Genomic DNA, 22,191 nt, shown 5'->3' with positions numbered 1-22,191 from the left:
TTGCTTGCCCCCCCCCCCTCTTGCTTGCCCCCCCCCCCCTTTTCGGCTCGCCAAAAATTGCTTGCCCCTCCCCCCAATGTTATCCTCCCCCAGGGCTCATAATTATTGCACAGCCCCTACCTGAACATGGATAAGTTGGTCAGTGTTATAAGTGTTTTCCGGGGAATTTTATTTTATTCAGGGAGTCAAACTCTGAAAACATTGGTGCTGCTGCATCAAAAGGAAATTATTTAAATTGTTTACAAATTAAATTTTATGGCGAATTGTTTTGCCAACGACTCCGTCGTTTGGATTGGAATCGAAGTCTTTTATTGGTATGTATCTTGCTGTTTTTGTGTGTTCAAGTAGATATCCATGGCGGAAAAATAACTTATGTGTTTTCTGTTTGATACAGTGAAGGTTTGACGTCGTGTTATCTAATTTTAATAAGATTGAGTGACAATTAATAGGTAAGCTTAAAATGAAAATGTCAGACAGTGTATGACATTGACGTGTATGTATGCAGGGTTGCCAAAAGATTTCAGCCCGAATCGCGGGTCAAATAATCGAAAAGTCGCCCAATTTTTCTCTTTACCATTGGTTTCTATGGGGCAGGAAACTATCGGAAGTCGCGGGAGCCAATGTTGAAAAGTCGCCCAATTTTTTTCTTAGCCATTGGTTTCTATGGGACAGGAAATTGTCATAAGTCGCGGGAAAAATCTTCAAAAGTCGCCCAATTGGGCTACCAAATCGCGGGTTTGGCAACCCTGTATGTATGACTATGACTGAGTGAGTCATGTGATTGTATGTGTCGGGTGTGTGGTCTCAGTATGTGATAATGCATTAATGGTAAATCAATAATTTCAGTGTCAGACACAACATCATGACATGTCTATGTCTCGACACTAAATCAATCAATTATATTGACAGTTTACAGTTGTCAATAAATTTATATTCACAGTCTAACACAGAGACTGAGTAAGAGATACATGTATGTTTTTCATATCCACTGCAGTTGTAGTAACTACAAATTTCGAATGTTTGAGGACTTGTTCTCAAGTTGTAGCAGGTTCCAATATGGTGCCCAGTACGTAAATATGTTGGCAAGTTTGCATTAATATATCTAGATAAATACTCACTTTAGAAACCTGTGGCACTGATGTATGTTATCTGTGATTCCTGAACTTATTCTACGTATCAGCTGTTGTCCAAAGAAATAATTAAAAAGATGATTTTTGAGTGATTTTTAAGAGCAGCGAAAAGTCCATGCCATGACTATGTCGCCGTAGACTAGTCACGATTATCGCACTTTCAGTTTCCCACACGTTTGAACGGGAATTGGATTGCGTACATTTTCGATGTCTAGTGAGCAAATTTTTTCAATATTTTGAGAAAATTATGTCAAATTTTCTATTCCGTATTGTTTGGTAATAATGTCTTTTGCCAATAGTATGTTTAAAGTTGTAATTTTGTGTTTTTGATCGCAAAGATCGGATATTTTCGTTCCCGATTCAATTCTGAACCCTTCATAAAGTGCCGATTTCGCAGAACTTTGACGATAATTTTGCCTTTTGGACACTAAAATGCTTTCGATCCTTAATTTTGTTTCAACCGAGTCTTAAATTAGCAAGCACAATACGGTTGGTACCACTTTTATATACATTGATGAAATTTTAAAGATTTTTTTCAAGTTTCTAACCGGCGCAAATCGTTAAGTGTGTATTTCCCATTGACATCCAAAATGGCGTAAGCCAGTCCTCAATATACATAGGTACGGCGTATATAGGACTGGCAAGCGAGTCTACCGTAGACCAGTTGTCGACCCACTTACGGAGCTGCTCGAGCTTAAACTGGCCCGAGTTGTTTATTTATTAAAATCCACGTGCAGCACATGCGCACTCAGTCACACGGCCGGTTGAAGAATTCTTTAAAAAATTTAGATGTGGATAAATTTCCTCAAACTCGATCCACTTAGATTTTTATTGTTTTAAAAATATTCTAACTTAAGAATGTACCATTTTCAGGTTGTTTATTTAAAGGGTAATGAACATTATTGACATTTTTATCAAACATTTTCTAATACATAAATGAAGATGGCGCTGGATGGTACCTGCGTACTGCAACAACTTTCTCTAAAATCCACTCAAAATTAACCATCAAAATTAATTTCTTTTTTATATATCAGCATAACCGAGGTTAGTTGAGATACTATTTATTTGCTTTTTACAATAAATATTAATTTTAATGCATCAAGTCATTCGATGTCAGTGGATGGAGTTTTTGTATTTTGTTTCAAGGCAGAATGACAGATTACATCAATTCTGCTGGCGCACATGGCAGTCTCTTCAACAGCACTACCGGTACTACTGTAATTCGAATGGTGATATGTATTACACATGTAGCGCCCTAAGCTAGGGCTGAGTCTAGGTTTGATCCACCAGTCCTTCAACTGCTTACGCACGGTCATCGGGTTGTGCCATGTTTATTGTTTTGAGATCGGGCCGAGGGACTCAGGCTAGGCTGGGTCATGGGTCAAAATACATCTGGGAATACATCGCGGATTTGCAACATTAAAATGGTGGAATGTTTGAAGCGACGCTAGAGGATTTCAAATGTGTGGAATTTTTTTATATTCTGTTACCATTTTAACTGGAAATCATACGGAATCGTTATGAATCTTGTGATACTTAAGTTTCATTCCATGCCAGTGTTGGAGAGTACTGACCGTTTGGGAAGTCACAGGTACTGTTGGCAAAATTTGTAATTTGCAAAAATCAGTGAATATGGCGAATACCCTAATAAACGAATATTAGCATATGTACATACTACCTGTTGGAACTCACACGCGGAGGTGTGAGTTCCAATTATTGGAACTGTATCCACTGCTGATATTTATATGAGTGCCTGCTGTAGGATCTGTGACTGTGTAGTGTAGAGTAGAGTCAGTAGACTGTAGTGTTTAGTGTAGACTACTGGGTTAATCTGTGAGTCTGACTGTGAAGCTGAATTTATACTCGATTGCGATGAATCACTTTTGGAAAGCAATATGGGGCAATTGCTGAATTTTGCGATGGCGATAGCGATTGCAGACGACAATTAAAATATTCTAAATACCGTACAAAATACATTTTTTAACACATCAGTTGCTGACAATAATTATTGCTTTGAATTAATTCATCACCAAAAGTTAATAATCGAGAAAGGTAAATTAATTAGCAAAATAAAAGATCCAGTTGGTTGTATATGATTGGTTGAGTCCAGGGCCTAGATTTCGAAGAGAATCACAGAATCGATTCTCGTAATGATTCTCATAAAATTTGGTTGCGAGAATCAACATCTCTCATTGTATCATACAGTAAGTGCAGTGACTATAATGGATTTTGATTCTCGCAAACCAAGATGAAATCTAAGCCCTGATTGACGCATTCACGTGTCAAGCAATATCGCTGGAAGTTGAGATTTCTTCAACTTGCAAAAGCGACATCATTTTTGCCTCAGCGATTTGAATCGATTGATCGGCTCAACGCTCTGGAAATGTAATAAACACTGAGCATGCGTGAGAATCGCTTTTCTGCAAAAGCGATCGAGTATAAATTCAGCTTCAAGAGTCGTGTGTGAGTATAGAGTATTATACTCTAATACGCAGTACGCCATACATCCCTATCCCTAGCCTTTGATACACCCATCGAATGTGTGTCATCGGCCCTCAATGCCCTCAAACTGTAGGAACCTATGGATTCGATCATGTAATTAAGCCTTTGACAGTTTGTTCTATAAATGCACTTTATAATTTTAGGCCTATATCAAAATCAGGGACTGCCTTTTTAGGAGAGCGTGAGCAATGACTCTCTACTGCTCTCCTTAAATCTGATAGGAGAGTGGTTTTTAGCTCTCCTTAGTTGACCATTCTCTCCTTACATTCTATTGTAAATGCTCTAAACAGCTCTCCTTGAAGGCTCCAGAAGAGCTATTTAATGCTCTCATGCAAATTCCAAAAGACAGTCCCTGCCAAATGTATATTTTTGTACAATTGTACAGAGGTCAGGGCTATCATTTCTAGCCTGTGACGTTTTGGAAGTTACCTATTATCAAAGTGTCCGCAAAAAAACTGGTCATTGCTAGCATCTTTGATAAAGAAAAAATGAAAATATTCACGTTGGAACAGGCTGAAAACCTGTGAAAACCTTACCTCGATGGTAAAATCCACCCGATGCATAAACAATTCTTTGTGTAAATGTTAGTGATTGTCTCCCTGTATTGTTATTATTTCCTTTAAAAGAATTGTAAACTTGACATTCTAGGGTTTGGGGCTGTGCAATAATTATGGGAGGGGGGGGGGGGAGAAATTTTTGGCGAGCTGAAAGGGGAGGGAAAGCAATTTTTGGCACACATTCAAAGGATGCTTTTTTATGTAAACATTCTAAAAAGGCTTAAGGAAAACAGTATGGAAACGCTTTATGCAAATTTTCTTGTTCGCTGTGCTCGCAACATGTACCGTATCTAGACCATTTGCAAATTAGGATCCCAAAGGGGGGCAAAGATTTTTTGGCAGGCAGGGGCACAAGCAATTTTTGGTAAGCCGTTTGGAAATTTTACGGTATATACATTGTATATTAAACGACTAATAGATCTTACTATCATGGCGTCAGGTCAATGTTCATCATATCCCGTATGTTTCTTAAAATTCATTCATATTTGAGACAAATTGCTGTGCTCATTTTATAGGTGCACAGGTAGATCCGTGTTTTTTAATTTTCATTTCTTTTTAATGAAAGAATTAAGGTTTTCCACTGCACGGGGGGCACGGGGGCCACAAGGGTGATACTAATTTTAATGCTATATTTTCAAAACGAATATGTGTTCCCGGTTGGCTCTATAGCGATTTCACGGAAAAGGTATTTCTAGTACAATGCAGCGTCGGACTCTAGCTGAGAGCGTTGCCTAAGTCATTAGGGACTCCAAGAAGGGCTCTCCATACACAAATGAACAAACACAAAGGAGGGTAGTTTCCTCCGTGATCATTTTTGTATGCAAAAGAAGTAGTGTGGGTGCCCTGTTAATACCTTACTGGATTATGAAGATACAGGAAAAAATTAATTTGATAGGCACTAAAAATCTATATTTTTGTTTCTATATATCATGTTTCACCTTTGTTCACCACCGTTTAACAATGATGCGGTCGCGCCGTCTGGGTGGTGCAAAGTAAACCGTGCAGACGTGCCGGACGCGAGTTGTTAAACGATGATGAACAATGGTGAAACATGATTGAATCCCTTTCAATAACAAAAACAAGCTAAAGATTGTCTAATTCACAGGATTATTTCATGTGGAATGCCACTTATCATTGCCACTCAACCTTAGGCCTATAAGAAGATCAGAGATTTCTCTGTTGATATCACTGAGCAATGAAACTACAAAATAAAACGGCAATGTTTAGCTGCTATCTCTCCAACATGTAAACCAAGTTTCAGGCATGATGAATTTTACGTGTAACGCGTATTACTATTCATGCTTCCGTTAACTGGAATTGTGTAGATTCATCACCGATTAACAATGTTTGGCTCCTGTACAAAGGTATAGGAAGAGTTGTTGAATATACTTTGCACATACCTGTAGTGTACCGTTGGACCTCCACCCCTGACATTGCATTACTTTAGTATTTGAATTACAATACCTCAAAAATTACAATTAGTACAATGTCAAACAAAATGAGCATCGACCGCTATAGCACTGGGGACAACCATGAGCCATGCAATTGTCCTATGGACAATCACTATATGTTTGTTTAAACTCCAAAATCATGATAAATAAATAAATGAAACTTGATGTATCATCAATATGTAGTGTGTACTTTCTTAACAATTTCTTAGATCCATTTTCCCGATCATGGCTAGCTCACTGTATGCTGTGATGTCCGCTTACTCAACCTAGCACAGGTGTTTGAATCCTTAGCTATAGATTTTCCAGAGCATCAAACAAGTTAGATTTTTTGCACCCAAAAATATGAACATTTTTGGGAAAAGCAGAATCTATGTTTATATCTTTGTTATTGTTATCGTTTTCATCTAGATTTTCAAACACAATGTGAGTAAAAAGCACCACAAAGAAACTTTCCACCACAATATTATGATGCATCAATATGGAGAAAGGCAGTCACACAAGAAACACATGTAACTACAACTTGGAAGTCATACAAGAACTCTGCCTGCCATTCAGAAGAGACAGTAGTTTAGCAAGAAGGTTGGTGTTGAAGAGATGGGCAGTGAGCTAAGCAGTGCACATATCAAAACACTGCCTTCTACTTTGATAAACCCAAAATTATCTTCCATTCTACCATCCCCAAAACGTCTTTCCTACCAATATCTGTGCCAAATATACCGTAATGTGACTCATGTCACTAGAGGAAGTTCATCAAGACCAGAATTTTCTGGATGTCGACACCTGGATGAAGCATTGTTTCAGTACCATTTTGCTTTGAAGGAAGATGTAAGCAGTGACTTGTTTAAAGCCTTTGATAGGGAGGAGGATGGAGTGATAGAATGGAGGCCATGTTTGGCTGGATTGACTTTGTGTGGAGATGCTACCTTACAGCAGAAGTGTGATCTGATCTTGTCTATTGTAAGTATATTGATTATAACAACTTTGTAAATGGCACCTATTTTTAGCTGCTGATCATAAATGTGTGGGTGTGTGTGTTTATTTTACTTCAGGGCTTCAAGGTATGTTTTTGAACAGTTACAGCCATATCAGATTGATTGATTGGAGTTTCTTGCCGAATAAAAAGAAAGAAATATACAAAGAAATATATATATTGCAACTGATCTCATCTCAAAGTTACTGTACAAATCAATTAGGGAGTCAACAGGTTAATCTTTTGCGCTCCGCGTGAGATAGGCGCGGTGACAAGCGTGTGTACGCAACACTAGCAAATCATCAATCACATTAATTGGGTTCCAACGTTGCGTGACGCAGCTTGTTTATGCCCTACGTACTGGTCATAAACGGAATTTATGACCAGCAAAAAACGGCCCAAATCCAATCAGAAACGTCGTTATATTGTGAGTATGTATATGAAGGCTATATAACCATTTCACTTGTTTAGGAAGATGATACAGGTACATAATAGGTTTGCTGGGAAACAATCTTGTTTATTGAGGAGATTCAGTGCACCATATCAAAAGAGTAAGCAAAAGAGTAGAATAAAAAATTTTCAATGTCATCAGCTGTTACAACAGTTACAAAAACAAAATGTACATCAATAATTAATTTCTAACAATTTTCTTGCAGTTTGATTTGAGTGAGAGAGGTTCCATCTTCACAGAAGAGCTGCACAATGTAATCTCAATATCACTGCTGGCAGCAAGCAGGTAAGTTGCAGGGAAAGGGCAATTTTTCACAGCTATTGTCTTGTTGAATGTTGAATTTTGTTGCTGTATGGTCAGGTACACACTTGAGAGTCCATGGTACGGAAAATGAAACTGAAATGTGTGTGTGTGTGTTCACAGTTGGATAGTAAAAACTCAATCGAGTGGTCAATGTCCATGGTTGCTGATGTGGGGTTGGGTGGGTTGGGGGTATGTCAGTGTTTGCCAGGTAACGAGGACACAAGACTTTTCACATTGAAACTGTGGACCTATTTGCAAACAAGCACTGTCCTCGGTTCGCAGAGGTGTGCAGTTGTGTGAGCAGTACATGCCAAATGCATTTTAGAGATACATCTGCTGTTGTACATTAAAAGTATGGACCACATTTTGGTAGGCATATTTTGTACTGTGGATCATACACAGCTATGTACACACAAAAAATCTACCATTTTTGTCCTCTGTATGTTGATTAAATCTTGTTTCAGACATCCTTGTTTTTATAGCAAAATACACAGTTTGCAATTACCGGTGAAGGATGGTAGAGAAAATATTTTCAAGAATATAGAAACTTTATGTCATGATATGCTTGTTTAAATGGAATAAAGACTGTGTCAAGTTGCTTCAAATAATTACATTAAATTCAAGACAATATCCACTGACAAAGTATTCACTACTAAAATTATTGGTGTTTTCTACCCTGTTATTTGTTACTCTTCTATCTCTAATATTGGTGACTATTCTTATCTATTCTTTTTTTTAAACTGGATAGGATTTGCCAAACTGTTGTGAAGCCAACCAATGAGATTCACATCAATCTTGGAGCAGCAGCCCGTGAAATATTAGATGAGATCCTGCATACTTCAGAAAATAAGGTATGATGCGGGAATTTATATCAAATGTTTAACTAGCTTAAAGTAGCATATATGAAGAGTTCACATACAAAAGCCGCTAAAATGTTTCAGTTAAGGCCACTGGTCAATGTTTGCCCTATAATGCTAACTTTCAATTGACAATCTACTTTAAAAATTACAGGTATATTTTTGAAAGTATGACAGAAAATAGAAAACACAATTATTTTTTCTTTATATTTTATGAGTTATGTATTTGCCTATATATTTCAAATTGAGATATCTCAAAATTGGATATATTGGTTTTTGCATCTAAACTCTTCATATTCTATAGGTATGATTCACTGTTTCAGTGGAAATTACTTTAATATCAAAAAGTCAAGCATGGATGTTTAAAACAGCACTTGGGAAACCCCATCATGGTGTTGCTTGTCCCTTGTGACAGAACTGACAACCAGTAACTTTCCTAGCCATCTTCATTGGGTGAATCCTCCTGGTCATACCTGCATATGCATGGGCCCTCCCCTTTTGCCCTGTGTCCAGGCATAGGGAGGATCTCACAGCCTTACTCAGTTTCTCTATTAATTAACCTTAACCCCGCCTAGTCCAACAAAATCTAAAACCTGGATCCGGAGTGCTGCCATTTTTAACATTATTGGCCATATTTATTTTGATATTTGACTAACACATCTTGGGCAGAGTGAGTAGCAGACAAATCCTTTACTTTGGAGTACTCACCAGTCATATATTGCACACCCATATCTATTTTTGGTAATTTCAGAATGGAGCCATTCCAGTGAATACATTGGCATCACATCTTGAGAACAGCCAGTCATTACACAAAGCCCTTAGTGGTTTTGGATTATTTGCAAGTCACAATAACACCATTACAACTGTAAGTGTATTGTTGGTTCATTTTGTAGTTGTATTAATCAAGTCTCCAGTGAAATAAATTACATATTTTTAAACATACAGTGTATCCGACAGTCACAGTGGATGTGTGTTTCATTCTTCCTGAAAAAAAAAGCCAAAATTGGCTATAGTCAAATATTTTTGATTTATTCAAGAATTGAAAAACCTTCTTAATATTATTTGTTTCTTGTGTAAAAATCTTCCCATAACTGAATTACATAAACCATAAAGTGTCCCCCAAAGCATATGCATAATTCTTAGTCTGTCATATGACTTTCTGGGACCTGTTATCTTGTCTGGTTATTAAATGTACAGTGTAACTAAGTACTGTGATGGGATTAAAGATAATTGACAAGTAGCAATTATTTATTTTGTAATTTATTTAATCAATTAGGCAATTAGTAGATCTATTGATGAAGCACAGTGCATGGATGTAAGTTTTCTGTTTTTTTACGGATTTCCATTTCTTTTTCCTCCGGATCCGGAATCCAGATTTTCCCGGGAAAAATTATTATTTTTAAGAAATTTTTTTTTTACATTTCCTGAAGTGAATTTTGATTTTGAAAAGAGCAAAAAAAAAAATTTTTTTTAGGGGTGATACCCTCATAGCCTATTCCCAGATCCCCAGCGATCGCTAATAGTGCTCCGATCAAGCGTTCAGCTTACCTGCTTTGCTTGCACCGTTTCAGGTGTTTTTTTTCAACAGCTGCTTATATCCCTGACAGTGTTTTATGAGAGATATTCTTTATATTTTGTGTGGAAAATACTGTACAATAAAAATAATAAAAATAAATGTATTTCATATTTTAATTTCTTTGCAGCATTCAATGCCAAACCACCATGTACAAAACTCTCCTCAGCTTCTGAGACCATCCCTTAGCAGCAACTCACTGAATGGAACACAACAACATACTCTAGTGTGGGCCAATGTGTTTCCTAACCATCCAAAAATGCCATGCAGTAGGAGTAAACATGCTGCTTGCTACTGGAACAACCAGGTAAGATTTAAACCAATCAGTACTGCCTTCTGTAGCAACTCTCTGAATGGAACACAACAACATACTCTAGTGTGGGCCAATGTGTTTCCTAACCATCCAAAATGCCATGCAGTAGGAGTAAACATGCATTGCTACTGGAACAACCAGGTAAGATTTAAACCAATCAGTACTGCCTTCTGTAGCAACTCTCTGAATGGCACACAACATCATACTCTAGTGTGGGCCAATGTGTTTCCTAACCATCCAAAAATGCCATGCAGTAGGAGTAAACATGCTGCTTGCTACTGGAACAACCAGGTAAGATTTAAACCAATCAGTACTGCCTTCTGTAGCAACTCTCTGAATGGAACACAACAACATACTCTAGTGTGGGCCAATGTGTTTCCTAACCATCCAAAAATGCCATGCAGTAGGAGTAAACATGCTGCTTGCTACTGGAACAACCAGGTAAGATTTAAACCAATCAGTACTGCCTTCTGTAGCAACTCACTGAATGGAACACAACAACATACTCTAGTGTGGGCCAATGTGTTTCCTAATCATCCAAAAATGCCATGCAGTAGGAGTAAACATGCTGCTTGCTACTGGAACAACCAGGTAAGATTTAAACCAATCAGTACTGCCTTCTGTAGCAACTCGTTGAATGGAACACAACAACATACTCTAGTGTGGGCCAATGTGTTTCCTAATCATCCAAAAATGCCATGGAGTAAACATGCCGCTTGCTACTGGAACAACCAGGTACGATCTGTCAGTTGTGGCTTCTGTATCAAAGTTGATATCCAATTTCCCATCGCCTGTCCATATCATGTTGAAAATGTTACCCAAACTTTCATTTATGTGAACACATTAATTTTCTGATTAAGTTGAAGGAATATCATTTGTGTCAAAAACAAAATTAACACACCAATTCTTCTACTTATCTGTTTTATGAATTTTACACATTTCTTGTCAATTGGGATATGTATATAGAGTAAATAGGGAAATTTGTAGCGATTCCCTCATTTGTTGTCATGAATTTTATAGAGAGTAGTCAATGTTTTGCACAAGTTTTATAATTTCTTGGATAAAATGATACATCATAAGAACATTGTTATTCATATCTTTGTTCTATGAATACATGTATATATTTTGTAAAGAATTGTAGGCCTATATGTATTGAACACAACTAACATTAAAAATATTCAATTTCAATTTATTACTAGCCCTTCAAAATGCTACATTTTGATGGAAATCCCATGAAATTTTATCTTCTGGTTACCAAGTTATAGGTAATTTATCAGTTGCTCAAAATATTAGGAAACAAAAGAATTTGGTCACCTATTTGGCCAATAATTCAAACTCAGTATTAGCGACATTATACTCATTCCCATTGATCCCGTCATGCTTTAGACTGAGGAACAGAAAGTATTACATTGATTCAGGTTTCCATCGGTTCTGATTTTCTTTCTCTCCCAATTATGAGTTTCCTTCTAATTCTTGTTCCTGTTCAGATTTATATTTATGGTGGGAGGAATGGCAACACCAATATGAAGGATTTCTGGAAGTTTGATACAACCAGTAATATGTGGACCCAGATGATATGCGGTGGTGACTCCCCTCCACCCCTTCAAGAACACACGCTAGTTTCCTGGAATGTAAGTAATGCTATAATTGAAGACAGAGATAAAAAGACTTTTTGGCGTCTGACGTCATTGTCAATCAAATTCCCTACGATCCTTGATTGGTTAATAGCGCATAAAAGGAAGGTCGATTTATCTGGTGTGCGTCGTGCGATTTATCTGGTGCTGAATAGCAGAAAATGGTGAAAAATTATGTACTTTTACAAGGCAAAAAGCAACTTTTCTAGGTATTAGTTTCCTAATATGAAGACCTAACTTTTGAGATAGTTTGTATGTTTGAAGGTGCAAAATTAACAGTAAGGTGCCTGGTTATATACTTGTTGTATAGATTTCTGTCATCTGATTGGCTTAAGTGAGTGCACAGTGTTGAGAGAGTGTACTGGTTGTTGCCCAAGGCATATTACTCTACACTTTCTCAATGATCATTGAACATAGCTGTGTGATGGGCATGGTCAATCTGTGTGTACACCCATAATAAATTCAAGCATTGCGATGCCCAGTGGTGTCAGATGACAAGAATCTTGAAATATTTGTCTACAACTGGTAGGGCTGTGGTATATAAATCAAAATGACTGACTGCTTTATATTTGGGGCATAGTTACAATATATAGGCCCTTCTGAAAACTATGCCGCTCATAGCAGTAAATATTTGTATAATATTAAATTGGGTGTAAATATAGTTTTTGAAGTAGTAAAGTTATTCGAGAAATACTAGCCCCCATGTTCATAAATCATGTTGGATGGTCACACGCTTGGGGCCAAACTAGAGTTCCTCAAGCATTTATTGGGAAAGCCCAAAATCAAATAATAATAATTGGTGTCTATAATATAAGGTTGATGGGTATGGATATGTGGATAGGTTTGGATATGTAGCACTTAATGGGCATTATAGGCACAACACATTTCATGTAAAATGCAAACAGGCTAGCCATCAATTTAAATAAAAGATTATGGGTTTTTTAATCTTGAACATTAAAAAGAAAACTTTCAATTTGATTACAGCTCTTTGTAGAAAGCAGTTGTGTTGGTCTAGGTGACATTTTCTTTCTCAATTTTATTTTACTTATTGATTGTTTTTACTATTTCAATGTTCTTCTCTATAGGATCAACTCTATCTGTTTGGTGGTGAATTTGGCTTCCGTGATCCCGATGACATTCCCTTGTGGATCTTTGATACAAATCAAAAGTCATGGCAACAACAAGAAATCAAGTCGGAGGTGAAAACCCCATGTAGTAAGAGAGGTCACACAGCAGTGATTTCTCATGGTGCTATGCATGTGTTTGGCGGATACATTGATCTGAAAGGGTCAGTCAATGAATTCTGGAGCCTTGATTTTGGTAAGATTGCTTACACTGTGAATTTTCAGGATTTTTTAGGTTTGACGGTTGTCTTACTAGAGCAATTTCTGGTTGTATGTGTTTAGACAGCACAATTTGAGGTTATTGTACGGAACTCAACAGAATACATGGCCATACATGTCTTGTTGTTATTCAGCTAATTGATCATGTTATGCATGCTTTACCAAGGGAGGGTCATCTGGATTTCTATATGAAATTCTCTATGCTGTTTTGTTTGGTACCAATGAATATCTATGGGTGGTCTCCTTTATCCAGTGATACCAAAATAAGTACTAACATTCTCCATAATGATGTCATTATTATGTAAGGGTACCCTCCCAAAATTGGTAAATCCTAGCTTTTTACAAAATAGCCCAAAAATCTTACAAATATGCAATTTTCACCCCATTTTTGGCTAAATATGACAGGATATCACCAATCCAATATAAATATCAATTTTTAATAAATTAAGTTATCAAGTTAATATCACTATAAAATATTTTTGTAAGAGCAAAAATAAATATCAGTGAGCTTCACTGACTCTCTGCCCTCGAATTTTATTATAAAATGTTTTTAATGAACACTAAATATGAAATAATAATATCAGCATCAGTAACAATATTGATATAAAAATAGCGCAAAACAGCAATGGTTAATAACGTATTCTCTCTAAATGGTGGTGCCCATATATTATTGGAAAATAATACAAAATTAGATCTCTAAGTGCATATTTATGCAAGAATGCAATTTATTTAGCTAAATATATGAACATTCTACTATATGGTGATGAATTGGATGGAAATGTAAGTTAAAATTAGGTTTGTCCTTGCAATTTTGCAACCATGACATGAAAATTTTAAGATTACATAGCATGCTATTGCATGGGATTTTTTGTATTTCAGTCACTTTTTATGTGAAAAAAAAGATGGGGCATTCTTAGTCAGTGGGAGTGGTCTATTACGTAGACACATAATCTGATTGGACAATCGCATGATTTTAGGTCATAGACAACCCCACGTCATCATGAGTGTTGATAACGCGTAACGTGCTCGCACGTGCTAGCAGTACGCGCAACAAAAGATGTGAAGTTGTAAACAAGTTTACGTTTAGAAAAGGGGAGTTTTATGACGGTAACTTAATTTTTGCTTTAAAAAATAGTTTACAGTTAATATTAAAATAATATTTAACTGACTAAGAATGAGCCGGCATCCACTACTCAAAATATTGGACCTGCCTGTCGTCTATCACACGGTAGAATAAAAAAAATAAAATAAAAATTCCCATCATTTATTCTCTAATTAATTGGAAGGAGGCATCAATTAGAGAGAATACAGTATAGCATTTACTCCAGAACTCTTCATGTATAAAATCTGTTTGTTTCAGAGAGCTGTTGGTGGCATCTAAATCCAGATAATGTATACAGTGAAAGCCCAATAGCAAGACACCTGCACACAGCAGTGGTCTATGATGATGCCATGTGGGTGTATGGTGGACTGAACAACTTGGTTCCTCTCAAAGATCTATGGAAATGGGACTTCAGTGAGTATCTTAAATGTAACAATTACAATACCAAGGTCATCTTATATACCACAGGGTATAGCATATAACATGCTGAGTCGGCAGGCTACTGGTAAATATAACAAACTGGAAACCATGTTTTGTAGTGATATAATGTTTATTATTCTTCAGACTGGTGCAGATACAAAAATAATGTTAAACTCTGGAGAATTAAAACGATAAACAACCAGAGCAAAAAGCTCCCTGTCACAACCCCATGTTGATGTGTCTGTGGTAAGAGAAAGAGTGAGTTCTCCTTCCATTCGCCTCACATTTTGTTAAAAGCCCAAGACATCAGCCCATACAATCTTGTAATCTGTGATTGATCAAGATCACATCTTTATGCATTTCCATTGTTCCTAACTAGTTATGTCCAGATCTAAATGGATCAGCATAGCTTGGCTATGGCTGTTTATAAAAAGGACCGGAATCTGAAATCTGAAATCGTCTCACGACGGTGTTTCTGTTCCTTATTGTAAATTGTAAACAAGAATATTCTGAAAAAGGGTCTGATCCCTGTCAGCATTCTACCCTGTTACAAGCATGTTACAGAGAAAAAAATAAATTAATGCAAAGTTGCTTTATGACAAAAAAATGGTATCGCTGTGATATATTATGATGATGGATGTACAGCAAAAGGTAAACAGCTTTATTCTTATTTATAGTGCTGCAGCAGTGGTATAAAATTTGTCTTTTATGTAGCTCATGAAATTATCCCTGTTATTTGATTGCTGGATACTGAATTTCATGCCAAACAAATCAATATTTTGATTAGTTTCTAACTTCAGTTTGGGAACTGCTGGTTTAGTTACTTTTTGAGGTTGTGGCAGTTTGTGTAGTTTCATATATATGTTATTTAAATATTGACTTTTTATTTAGAAAAAGGTGCAACTTATTTCCCCTTGATGACTGAAGGATGTGGGTCTTCTATTTTTGTCTTGGGAAAATAGTAGATCCACAATATCCATTTCACCTCTGGGGAAATATTTTGCACCATTTCCATCATGAGCAGTAAATATTTGTATAGTATACACACCTAACATTTGTTAGGCTCTTGGCCATATTCGCCAACATACTGTATACGTCATCTTATTTACTGGTTCATACTTGGTTTGCGCACCTGTTAGCAACCCATTGAGTTTGTGTTGTGAGCATTTTGAATGTGGTTCCTAACAGATAGCATGAATCAGTTGACCTGGCAACGATTATTTTTGATGTCACACTACAACTGCGAATATGGATGGCTAAGAGGCTAAAACATACTGAGATTGTAAACATAACCATGGATATCCAAGATTGCATTGTGAAAATTCAAGGTTGCACCAAGTAATTGCAATTGCATTACTGTTTCTATACATTTATATACCATACTCTGTTTGTACATGTTTTATATAGCCAGCAGACAGTGGAGTAGAATCAAATTTTGGTCTGGTCCACCAGCTTTGTATGGTCACAGTGCTGTTGTATATCATGATGCTATGTTAGTATTTGGAGGTCAAGATGGTGATGGGGTCATGAGGAACACCCTATGGAAATATCATTTTGGTAAGAAACTTGTTTTACCTTTCAATCAGAGATACACAAATATGTACAATTACATAAAAATCAGGGACACTTAATGGAAATGGTAAAATCTGCTAGTTCCTAGCTACCTGTACAAAAACTTTCATATGTGGCACTAGAGAGTGTAAACCCCCATTTGTGGCACTAGAGAGTGTAAACCACTACCAACAAAGTGTGTTTAATACATAGAATACAGTATGTAAAATTTGCATAATCATGAAATCATGGATGCTTAATTGAAATAAAGAAAAAAACAAAACAATAATGTGTTTTAATACTCACATTATAGAGGCTTTTCTGAAATTGTTAATTGACTGCAACAAAGCGTAACAGCTTTATTTTGGTCATACACGTCTTAACTTTGTTTTTGTTTTTTGTTTTGTTTCAAGGTTCTCAAAATTGGCAGAAAGTCATCTCTCATAAAGGCCTCTTACCACCACCAAATACAAGACACATCCTCCTCCCAATTATCTCAACAAAACTACTTGATTCACCAATCATCGAAGATCCTCGACCTCGCTCAGCCCCTCATCCGTCCAGACAACGAAAAGTAACACCACTCTTACAAGTGCTTGAGCAAATGCAGGAGATGGAGATTCGCCCACATTCCTCCCCACCATGTGCAACCCAAAACGACACATCTGTGAAGAGGAAAGCTTTCAAGAATCGCGTTCACCCTTCACCAGTTGCAGCTGATTATATTAACATTCCTAGTTCTCAACCTTCAGAGGAAGCAGATCATAGCATCAGTGATGAAGCTCCTTTAATTCCTACTACCAAAGTATCCAGTGCAATACCCAGTGCAATGTCGCCCAAACGATTGTTCAATCGATCCATTTGGATGGCTACCCACGCAGATGATATCTTATTCCCAACAGACAGTGATAGTATTCATGATACTGATGTGATTTCTAATCCCCTGGCTCCAGATATATTGATAGTGGAAGACATATCGGATGTGTCCTCTCTGTCTAGTTTTCTTGATGAAGAGAGATGTCAGTCTACTTGTGAAGAAAGCCAGCCTTTAGTTGTAACAGGTGTTCATTCCCCAAATCAGTGCAATGCCCCTAGCATCTCTTCATATGATAACCAAGGCTATTTGCCACCTGTGTCAATAGATGCACCAGTACATCCTCATGTTGTTAGCAGTAGGGAGCCACTTAGTACTCAGTCTACCCTTAGTCATCAATCAAATCAAAAGCTTCGTACAAACCAAAGTGCAATGACCTCTCATCTTGGTAATAATTTGGACATTGGTACTGACAAAACACCAGATAAGAATTTCAATTTCAAGACAGGGTCAGGATTTCAACACCAAACCAAGTCTCCAGTGAGACAAAGAGTTGTAAATAACATAGAATCAAAGGCTGAATTGTCCCCTACTATGCATGTGTCACCAGAACAGTGTTTGTGTGCTAAGAATTATAATCACCTTGCCTTACATATGCAAGACCACAAGTGTCATCAAAATAAGGAAATATGGACTGATATGCAAAGTAGAGTACGGAATATAGTAGAACCAGCCGATCAAAATAAACAGGAAAGTTGTTCAAAAGAGCCAAGTCAGCAATCTGAGCATGTACAAGATGCGTTTTCCACATCAACTAGATATATTAAATGTAAGCCTCTACAGGGTACAAGCAGAAATGGACAAAATATTGAACCAAATATGGATCAAATTTCAAACCAAGATGGTGCTACAAGACCCAAGTTACATGGTCGATCAAAAACAATGCAGAGTTTGCTGTTGGATAGGCAAGCTGGCGGTGCTGTGAGCTGGAACCAGAGGGAGCTGTTGTCAAAGTCAGCACATGCTGGTTCTATAAAGGTAAGCCATGTTGTGAGCAAATAACAGGTTTGACATCTCTCAAAGAATTGTATTTTCATATTTTTAGGCGAAGTAGAATCTGTGGACATTTTTTGCAACAAAAATCATGTTATATAACATGGTTTAGTGACTGAAGCTATTTTAAGTAACTGAAAATGCTATTTCAAAAATATTAAAAATTGATCTTCAAACCAAGTTAGTAAATTGCAACATCCGTTGGACATTCATATCATTGTTTCCCCCCATTGTATGGTGATGCAGCACAATGCTGGCATTGCTGTATATGTGATAAGAGAGTATTATTAATGCAAGTGTGTTCGGTATTAGTCTGTACAACATAGCCACGCATGCTCTTAAAGGCCCATTCAGTGATTTGCTCATCAGGACGATTGTAAAATCATCAAAATTCAGATTTTGGTACCTTTGTCATTGTCATAGATGTGCTAACATAGCAAGCAAGTGGTTCAGCCGAAAGCTGTGTATTTAAGACCGAATAAAGCAATTTACATGAATCTGTAATGTATTTACTGACAGCATATATATGTAAATTAGCTGCATATATTTGAATGAGGCTTCAACTTCATCAATACTGCTGTTTTCTTCATTTTATGCCAAATTTTTCATTTTTTCAATTTGAATGACTTATCCTTCTTTTTTAAGCAATTTATAAACAATTTTTTTTCACTTGTGCTGGGATCACTGCATGGAATTTTAATACATGGAGGATTGCAAAATTGAAAGGATAGAAGAATGAATAACATAATGAACCACAGATTGCTCCATTTCTATGTGGCTCTACAGATCACACTCTACTCTAAAGATATTTTGTGCAGAGCATGTAGCCTACATACTCTGTATGTTCTTGTATAAATTCATTTGTCCTCATGAAATTAGTTAGTTGAACATTGCACACTGTATTCAACCTCCCCAATATCATCCCTAATAATCGAGTTAACTCAATTGATGAGACATTCAGCTATGGTGCGAGAGGTTGCGGGTTTAAACCCTGGCTGTGGGTTAGTACGTTCTCATGGAAAATTAAGGTAGCTTGAAATTCCCCATGACAAGAAACTTACTGCTAATTGTCTCGTTGTAACCTGTACGAAACTCTGGGAGGTGATCCTGGTTGCGAAGGTCAAGGTAATTTATGGAATGTCTAGATGGGCGCTCTTGAAGCAGTTAAGTCCATGTGTTGTTATTAAATGGTTTATGGAATGATGTGGGGCGGTAGTGGTCAGCGACAACTTGTAAAGCGCGTCTAGGCATTGTGCCTTTGCGTAGCACACTATAAATCACTGCAATTTTTTTTTAATTTGCAATTTCCCAGTGGACTTTTCTAACTTTCAGTGCACTTACATCACAAAAATATGCAGTTTAAATCACAGCAAATCATTTCAGTTGTGGCTGTTGACAGTTAATTATAGCTATTATGCTGAGTTTTGTTTGGAAAAGGTCTAATGAACTTTCACAATGTAGTATATTAAGTGTCCCATTGAAATCACTTACTTAGGCATGCAGTACACTAATTAGATAAAAAGCGATACTCATGATTATTTATAATCAACTGTCCATTTTATGGTGTTATTTGACAGGCTGATTTTGTTGGTAATACATCAATGTGCCTGATCTTATTGGGAGGACAAGAGAGTCTTAATAATAACCTACAATATATCACTGCTCCTATCAGCATGTGGAAATGCCATATTGTACCTGGTAAGTCCATCTCTAAAGAATCAACATTTCAGGTCTTACAAATAATATGTGGCCATCAGAGTCTTAGCCAGAAATCAGAAACCACCCGTCCAAAATTTGACCCTCAAATATAAACCAACTTGTCTATACCCATGGAAGGGTCACTGGGTTCAAATATGTCCTGATTTGGCCTTTACATGTCAATTTGAATTAGTCCCAAGTTCATATACCCTTAAAATCATCTGTTTTAGTCTAAGAGCTAAACATCTGTAAAACCCATTACCCGTCTAAACTTTAATAGATTAGCCCGTCTTAAAGACAGGCAGACGTATGGCTGGCTGAGACCTTGGTGGCCATCATGGAACATACCCATTGCTTACATGTAGCATACACAGTGTGAGACGCAGTCTACTCGATAATATTGTCCAGGAAAACAACTGGCCAGTTCTGATAAGGTTCCTGCTATGTGTGTATGTTGCTACCTGCAAAGCTGCACATATAGTGAGCTTTCCATAATGGACACAGATTAGTTGAAATACCTGTGTAATGGTTGCCATTGAGTTCAATGACTGCCATTTAATAGCTTTTATTATTATTTGTGTTTGCATGATAGAGAGACAAGAAGTGTTTTGTCCCACAATGAGCTATTCCATACATCCCATAGGGAAGACATGATCTTAATCTTCCACACAGGGAGTGTGAAAATGGGGTTACCTGAATGGGTGACTTTATTTGATATCTTCACACCCATGTGGAAGATTAAGGTCATGTCTTCCATAGGGGGTGTATTGAATTCAACAGGAATAGCCCAATTGCTGAATATGTTTAACTCTTTAGGGTCAGTATCAAGAGCGGGTTAGGATCTGTTATCATTTGGATTAGGGTTACCATAAGATTTATGGAACGCACCATTGTCAATCTGGTTCACAAGTTGCCGACAGTTGTCCAATGAGTAGAGTCACCAGAGTGAAAAGTGAATTGTTTCATGTTGTGTGGTTGTTAGGCAATAGAAACAAATTAGTTTGATCTTTCGATCGACCATGGATGATTGATCGATCCTTATTATTTATGAAATCAATAAATTGACTATTGTTAATTGTGATAATATATGAATCTTAGTATGTATTGATATTGACCAATATAAATGTAGCATTAATTCTCATTAGTTGTTAGTTCATTAATAAAATTCAATAATAATAATAATTCAAAGATCGAACAACGTTAGTTCTTGTGCCTTAGTCATGTGTTCATTACATTGTCATAAACATGTGAGACACAGGTTTTGAATGTACATGTTCTGTCCAAAAATTAATTATACAGATGGTAGTGTACTAACTGAAAATTATGCAAAACAATTAATCTAAATCAAATATGTTTCCACAGGTAAACCAACAAATAAGGAAATTCAGGAGCTTCTCTCTCAGTGATGACCTTTGAACCCAGCTGTCAGATGACATGATGGTTCAGCAAATGGATACGTATCTTTTGATTTATTAAGCTGCTTCCTTATACGAGATGTAAATTGCTTATGGCGTGGACATACAGAGTTTGTATATTATATTATATTATATTTAGTATGTTTTTATTGAATCAATTGTACAAAATACAAAATCAAATTATAGTTTTTAGAGTAACAGAACTCAAGTTATAGATCAAATTTTAAAGTGGTGTGTCAAGGCAGAAGCCATGTGTTGTGCAAATGAGATGGTTGATAGGCTGAGTGTAAAAAAGCTAGCACAGATTATGAAATTGTGACATTTGATTGTTTGATTAATGAAAAGTTGCATTGCATGATGATCTGGCTCTTTTTACATTGAAATCAGTCTGTTTGTTAATTGCCAAGTGCCAAAGGTGTGCAATTGGGATTTTTATAATTCTTTTATGTTTGTGTAATTCAGGAGCGATCAAGATTCCCTTGTCAATTTATATTGTAATGTCAGCTGTCTTCTTTTATGAACTGTTCACACGTGTAGGCCATAGATCCAGCAGAAATGGGCAAAGTCGCTGTGGTTTATATGGGACGTGTAACAAAATTTGTTGCATGTTGTTGGGATTTATGCAAAAGATGTCACAACAGCACTTTGAAAAATATGAGTGTAGGAGTTTGTCTTGCACACTTAATGGAATGATTGGCCGTAGTTATCAGATGTGACTGAACTGTACCTGTGTGCACACAATATTTTCCTTATTTATCTGTGGTATAAGCTTACATGTTTTCTGATGCTAAAATGACTTGAGAAACTTGCAGAGGATATGAAAATACAAAATTACAAAATTCAAAGTGTCTTTATATAGTAGCCTTTGGTGTCTTCAGAATTGGAAGCCATTGTATGTTAAACCAAGACAAAGATCTTTGGGCATTTTGTTGTTTTTGGTTTTTAAGACAGTCCAAGCTCCCTTATTTGGATCTTCAAAATAAGACTTTCTTTTGGTTAATTATACCTGGACGTTAGCTTACCTTTGTAACTTTATGGCTACATGTATCATCCA

General features: G+C 36.7%; 1 protein-coding gene across 1 annotated transcript; it reads left to right on the top strand.

The window, feature by feature from the left end:
• Positions 1–245: 245 nt before the first annotated feature.
• Positions 246–21,181, top strand: LOC140151430 (uncharacterized). The gene is made up of 13 exons (XM_072173769.1): positions 246–314; positions 6,049–6,597; positions 7,267–7,346; positions 8,113–8,215; positions 8,973–9,086; positions 9,925–10,101; positions 11,595–11,738; positions 12,827–13,061; positions 14,445–14,600; positions 16,014–16,163; positions 16,571–18,009; positions 19,602–19,722; positions 21,085–21,181. Exons 2-13 carry the CDS (start codon positions 6,235–6,237, stop codon positions 21,126–21,128), a joined length of 3,126 nt encoding a protein of 1,041 aa, XP_072029870.1. The 5' UTR covers positions 246–314; positions 6,049–6,234; the 3' UTR covers positions 21,129–21,181.
• The last annotated feature ends 1,010 nt before the right edge of the window (positions 21,182–22,191 follow it).

This window comes from Amphiura filiformis, chromosome 4 (assembly GCF_039555335.1).
Source record: "Amphiura filiformis chromosome 4, Afil_fr2py, whole genome shotgun sequence".
NCBI lineage: Eukaryota > Metazoa > Echinodermata > Ophiuroidea > Amphilepidida > Amphiuridae > Amphiura > Amphiura filiformis.
The sequence above is the reverse complement of the archived record's forward strand: the minus strand, read 5'-3'. Positions and strand labels throughout refer to the sequence as shown.